The sequence below is a fragment of the Salminus brasiliensis genome, chromosome 9 (assembly GCF_030463535.1).
Source record: "Salminus brasiliensis chromosome 9, fSalBra1.hap2, whole genome shotgun sequence".
Taxonomy (NCBI): Eukaryota; Metazoa; Chordata; class Actinopteri; order Characiformes; family Bryconidae; genus Salminus; species Salminus brasiliensis.
The window spans coordinates 4,106,694-4,112,929 of record NC_132886.1 but is presented as its reverse complement, the minus strand read 5'-3'; the positions used below and the strand labels follow the sequence as shown (position 1 = coordinate 4,112,929).

The following is a 6,236-nucleotide window of genomic DNA, read 5'->3' as shown; positions in this document are numbered from 1 at the left end:
AACACCTTCCTCTTCAGCATGGAGCAGCCTATACCTGCCTACCTGGTAGCACTGGCTGTCGGGGACTTGGTTTCTGCTGAGGTGGGCCCACGGTGAGTGATATGGTGTGCTGATGTTTTGCTTTATTGCTGCTATAGATGAAGTGTTGCTGCTGAGGACTGTTCAGTGGAATAGGATTAGACCAAGTGTTCTCACTGGACTCAGAGGAGAATAAACAGCAGTGTAGAAGTAAAACCCATCAGAACGTGGGCTGACCAGCTTCTCATTTAAGTGTTAACCATTGCAACAAAAAATAAAACAGACCAGACAGCATCTCTGTTTCACACTGGATACATTTATTAACAGATCATCTTCCTCAAGAACCCTGAGAATGTGCATATGGGGGCGGGGGTGGATGTGCAGATGTTAGGGGGGCGGGTGTATGGGGCAGGGGTAGAGGTGTGGATGTTGCAGGGCCGTGTGTATGGGCAGATGTTATGGGGCAGGGGTGGAGGTGTGGATGTTGAAGGGCAGGTGTATGAGGCGGGGTGGAGGTGTGGATGTTTTGGGGGTTGTATCGGGGTAGGGGTGGAGGTGTGGATGTTGCAGGGGCAGGTGTATGGGGCAGGGGTGGAGGGATGGATGTTGCAGGGGTGGGTGTATGGGGCAGGGGTGGAGGTGTGGATGTTGCAGGGGTGGGTGTATGGGGCAGGGGTGGAGGTGTGGATGTTGCTGGGGCAGGTGTATGGGCTGATGTTATGGGGCGGGGGTGGAGGTGTGGATGTTACGGGGCGGGTGTATGGGGCGGGGGTGGAGGTGTGGATGTTTTGGGGAGGTTGTATCGGGGTGGGGGTGGAGGTGTGGATGTTACGGGGCGGGTGTATGGGGCAGGGGTGGAGGTGCGGATGTTTTGGGGAGGTTGTATCAGGGCGGGGGTGGAGGTGTGGATGTTTTGGGGAGGTTGTATCGGGGTGGGGTGGAGGTATGGATGTTATGGGGCGGGTGTATGGGGCAGGGGTGGAGGTATGGATGTTTTGGGGAGGTTGTATCGGGGTAGGGGTGGAGGTGTGGCTGTTATGGGGCGGGTGTATGGGGCAGGGGTGGAGGTATGGATGTTGCAGGGGCGGGTGTATGAGGCGGGGGTGGAGGTATGGATGTTTTGGGGAGGTTGTATCGCAGGGTCAGGACTAAAGCCAGGGTCTGATTACAGTAGTGTGTTCGGTTCAGTTACGGTTCGGGTAATCAGGTAGTCTTCCTCCACCCTCTCTCTCTCTCTTTCTCCACCTTTCTTCTCTCTCTTCCTCCACCCTCTCTCTCTCTTCCTCCACCCTCTCTCTCTCTTCCTCCACCTTTCTTCTCTTTCTTCCTCCACCTTTCTCTTCTCTCTCTTACTCCACCTTTCTCTCTCTCTTCCTCCACCCTTCTCTTACCACCCTCTCTCTCTCTTCCTCCACATTTCTTCTCTCTCTCTCTCTTCCTCCACCTTTCTTCTCTTTCTCTCTTCCTCCACCTTTCTTCTCTCTCTCTGCCTCCACCTGTCTCTCTCTCTCTCTTCCTCCACCTTTCTTCTCTTTCTCTCTTCCTCCACCTTTCTTCTCTCTCTCTTCCTCCACCCTCTCTCTCTCTTCATCCACCCCTCTCTCTCTCTTCCTCCACCTTTCTTCTCTATCTCTATCTCCACCTTTCTTCTCTCTTCCTCCACCCCTTTCTTTCTCTCTTCCTCCACCCTTCTCTTCTCTCCCTCTTCCTCCACCTTTCTCTCCACCTATCTCCTATCTCTCTTCTCTCTGTCTCTCTTGAATTCTGCTGCACTGCTGTTTGGGGAAACCCTGATATTAAAGGGTGAGGCCCTCAGGGTCTTTATACTTACACAAGGGGTCTGTCAGGGGCCTCGGCATGAGACTGAGCAGAGCTGCAGGGCCTCTCACCTCTCCTTCTTCTCCTTCTGCTTGTATTTAGCACTGATCCAGCTGAGGACGCCCCTCTTCTCTTTCCTGGGTTTGGCCTGTTCCCCTGTTCCGGTGCTGGAGCCGGACTCACCCTCCTCCTCCTTCCCTCGTTTCTCTTCTGCTCTCTTTGCAGCCCTTTTCTCCGTCCAGTCCCTCCATCTGTTCTCCAGGGCTTGCCTTCTCTCCTCCTTCTTCTGCAGCTTCCTCCTCTTCTCCTGCTCGTGCTCGGAGATAGGGACGAGCTTGTCTGCCTCGGCTAATCCTGTTTGGAGGACAAGAGTTGAGAGATGGGGGTTAAACAGGAGCTCAGTTTTACCTTTAGGATTCTCCACTAATAATCTTCTAATTCTGCTATTATTATTATTATTATTATTATTACTATAGCTTTAAAAAAAAAAGCACTTACTGACTAAGCAAAGCTTGTGGCCGTGCTCCTCCTCCCTCCTGATGCTCTTCTCCATGGACCTCTCATACTTCTCCTTCAGTTTGTTGTTGATCCAGTGGACAACACCTCTCTTCTCGTTGGGTTCGGACTTTTCCACGGTTCCTTCGCTGGGGTCGGGCTCGTCCCTGGTCTCGGAGGGTGTTGCAGCATCAGTCTGGCTGTGGGAGGTCTGTTCTTCTGATGGTGGCTCAGTGAAGGCCTCAGGCTGTGGAACAGCTTCCTCCAGCACAGCGCTGTTCTCCTCATCCACTTCATCCACCCTGCTCTCTGTACTGGGATCAGTGGTGGGATCAGAGGAGGGGTCAGGCTGAGGCTCCTCTGGGAGAGGGTGAAGGGGCTGTACAGAGATGACCACTGGTCCTTCTTTTGGGGAAATGGGCCAGCTAGGTCTTGGGGGTTCCTCTGGCTCTGGAAGCTCCTCATGGCTGCTCGATGAGGCCTTCAGGTTGCCCCTCTTTCCTCCGAAGCCCCTGTGCCGGTCTTCATTCTGGGATCGGAAGATGATCCCACCTGGAGCGAACATCCTCTTCATCAACTGCTTCTTCCTCTGCTTTTCCTTCTCCATGTGGGTCTTCCTCGCCTTCTTGATCACCTCCACCTCTCTCTCAGTCATCTCCTTCTGATGATCCCTTTTCTCCTTCTGCTCCACATCTATCTCTGCCTCCTCTTTCTCCACCTCCACTTCTCCTCTTTCTTCTGTCTCCTTACCTTCTCCCTGTCTCTGTGGCTTTTCTATGTCCCTCTGTCGTTTCTCCATCTGCTCGTCTCTCTCCTTCTCCACCTCCACCTCTCTCTTACCTTCTTCCTTCTCTCTCCTTTTCTGTCCAGTCTCCTTTCTCTCATCCAGCTCTTTCTCCATCTCTCTCCTTCTCTCCTCCATCATTCGCTCCATCTCTGTCTTTTTCTCCTCCATCTTTCTTACCATTCGCTGTTCCTCCAGCTCTTTCTCCATCTCTCTCCTTCTCTCCTCCATCATTCGCTCCATCTCTCTCTCTTTCTCCTCCATCATTCTCACCATTCGCTGTTCCTCCAGCTCTCTCTCCATCTCTTTTAGCTTCTCCCGTTTCTCCTCCATCTCCTTCTTCACCTTTTGCCGTTCTTCCTCGTCTCTCTTCCTCCTCACTTTCTCCAGCTCTTCATCCTCCCTCCGTTTCTCCTCCTCTCTCTCCATCTTCTCTCTCTCTTCCCTCATCCGTCTCTCCATCTCCTGGATCCTCTCCTCCGCAGCTCTCCTCTCTTCCTCCTTCTTTCTCTCCATCTCCAAACATCTGAGCTTCCACTCCTCTCTCCATGTCTCCTCCTCTCTTCTGAAAATCAGCTCTTCCTCCTCCTTTATCTTCCTCTCTTGCTCTCTGAGCCTCTCTTCCTCCTCCCTCTGTCGTTTCTGTCTCTCTCTCTCCATCTCCATTCCCCTCAGACGCTCCTGCAGCTCCTCCTCCATCTGTCTCTCTCTCTCCATCATCTGTCTCTCCATCCTTCCTCTTTCTCCCTCTGTATTTTCTCTCAGGGTCATCTCTCTCCTCCCTGCCGCCTTCCTCACCACCTCCATCTCTCTCTCCATCTTTCTGAATGTCTGTTCCAGTTCCTCCAGCTTCTCCTGCTCGTCCTTCAGCTCTCTCTCTCTCTGCTCTTCCTGTCCAGCTGCTCTGCCCTCGTTCACCTGTCTGGTCCACAGAGCTCTTACCTCCTCTTTCAGCTCCTCTCGTAAAACACTCCGCTTACCTTCCTCTCTCTCGCTGTCCTCCTTCTTCTGGATGTCTGTGTGTCCCAGCGTCACCTCGACTGGCCCAGTATCTCCATTCTGGAGCTCAGTCACTTTCCTCTGGAGCTCCTTCAGCTTTTTCCCAATGTCATCCAGGATCCTCCTGGTGTTCTCCAGTGGTGCCGGTGTCGCCGCCTCCATTAAGGAGCGGAAGGATGCTTTAAGACGCAGGGAGAGCTGGACCTTCTGATCTTCTGCTAGGCGGGTCGAGGTCGTATCAGGCCGAGCTGTGTCCTGCAGAGTGTCTCTCACACACTGAAACAGGGCCTCCTGAAACACACAAGAACAGCGTTAGTGACCTTCAGCTCTCGCCTGCTTCAGCTTAGGCTGATTACTCAGTGCTGTGGGGGGCGGAGCATGTGTGTGTGTGTGTAACAGTAGATAATCTATAATAATAATCAATCACTGTGTCCTGATCTGATTCACAGCAGTGAATCTCTGACACGTTAATCTAATTTGCATAATAATTTGGAACATGTTGTAAAGACAAAGGCTGTGAGTCTTACCTTTCTAGCGGTCAACTGCCGAACCCGCTCCCTCAGCTCCTTCCGCTGAAGTTCTCTCTCCAGCTTTTTCAGCCTCTCCAGCTCCTTACTCCTCTCTCTGTCTCGCTCCATGACCATCCGCAGCCTCCACCGGACCAGTTCCAGCTCCTTCTGCCTCTCCCTCTCCTGCTGCCTCATCCTCTTCTCCTCCTGGATGAGCCTCCTCTCCTTCTTCTTCTTTCGGTTCAGCTCCCTCTCCTTCTTCTTCAGCTCCCTCTCTGCCTCCTGTATCTCTCTCTGGAGCTGCTGGAGTCTGTCCTCCTCTCTCCACCTCTGCTCCCGTCTCCACCTCTCCAGCTGTTTGTCCTCATTGCTGAAGAGGTTGTCCCAGCGCCTGCAGATTGAGCTCATCCTTCTAGGGGATGAGAACCAAACACCCTTAGAACAGAAGGTTCTTTAAGGGTAAGTAAGTGGTTGAAAGGTTCTTCTCTGTGATTCTCTTATAAAGAACCTTTTAAAAGGGGTTCTAGATAGCACCAATAAGGGTACCCACAGTGGCGTGGCTGTGCTCCTCTCAGTGACACTGATGGAATGACCAGTGTGTTCAGTCCTGGCCCTTATATACAGGCTATTGTGATGTCATATCTATAAGCCCCGCCCACCAGCCTACACCAACCCACTAAACTCTACCAGCTCTCTCTCTACACTGATAGCACATGTCTCTCGCCCATTTTTTCATCCATTTCTCCATCCTTCCATTAAAACCAGCCATTTCTGAACTCCTGAGACTGGCGGCTGTAAGTTGGCATGGAGCCAATAGGTTCATGTTGATCTGCTGCAGAGAGTCCTATTCTATTGGCAGTTCCTCTCCACAGGGACTAGGCACTGGTTTACTGGTATACTGGTTTATACTGGTGCTGTTGTGGTGGTGGTTGACCAGTATACCAGTGTTTAAAACACAGCATACTCTATATGTCCAAATGTTTTTGGACACCTGTTAAAAATTATGCATTCAGCTACTTTAAGCTGCACCCATTTGATTTGACCAGATGTGCAAATGCACACACACAGCTTGTCTAGTCCCTGTAGAGAAGTACTATAATCAGAGTAGAGATGGTCAGAGTAATGAGAGGAATTATGGGTAATGGTGGTAATTCTAATAATGGTGGCAGATAGATAGAGTCCATGTAAAAAGGCAGGAATTGGAGGCAGGAGGGTGGTCAGTCTGATGGCTGGCAGCTAATCTTTAGTAATCGATTAGTTGGTGACGTCATTGCGCATGTTTCTCATGCTGATTAGGAACGGTTCACGACGGCCTGCTAACTAGCTGGTGATGTGAATAAGCTGTGTTTATTGAGGCAGACGTCTGCAGTGCTTTGGCCCACAAAGGTTAGAGTAAATAATAATGGAACAAAAAAATGGCCGTGAGACGACCCTAAAGACACCATCTAAGGTATTAGATTATATATACTGATATTAGATTACATATACTGGTATTAGATTATATATACTGGTATTAAATTATATATACTGATATTAGATTATATATACTGGTATTAGATTATATATACTGATATTAGATTATATTATGTATACTGGTATTAGATTATATATAC

General features: G+C 50.6%; 1 protein-coding gene across 1 annotated transcript; it reads right to left on the bottom strand.

Annotated features, from left to right (window-relative positions):
* Window positions 1-338: 338 nt before the first annotated feature.
* Window positions 339-4,818, bottom strand: LOC140562161 (uncharacterized). The gene is made up of 4 exons (XM_072687589.1): window positions 4,642-4,818; window positions 2,335-4,405; window positions 1,908-2,190; window positions 339-1,050 (listed from the first exon to the last, which is right to left on the bottom strand). The coding sequence occupies exons 1-4, from the start codon at window positions 4,816-4,818 to the stop codon at window positions 339-341; spliced, it is 3,243 nt and encodes a 1,080-aa protein (XP_072543690.1).
* Between the last annotated feature and the right edge of the window lie 1,418 nt (window positions 4,819-6,236).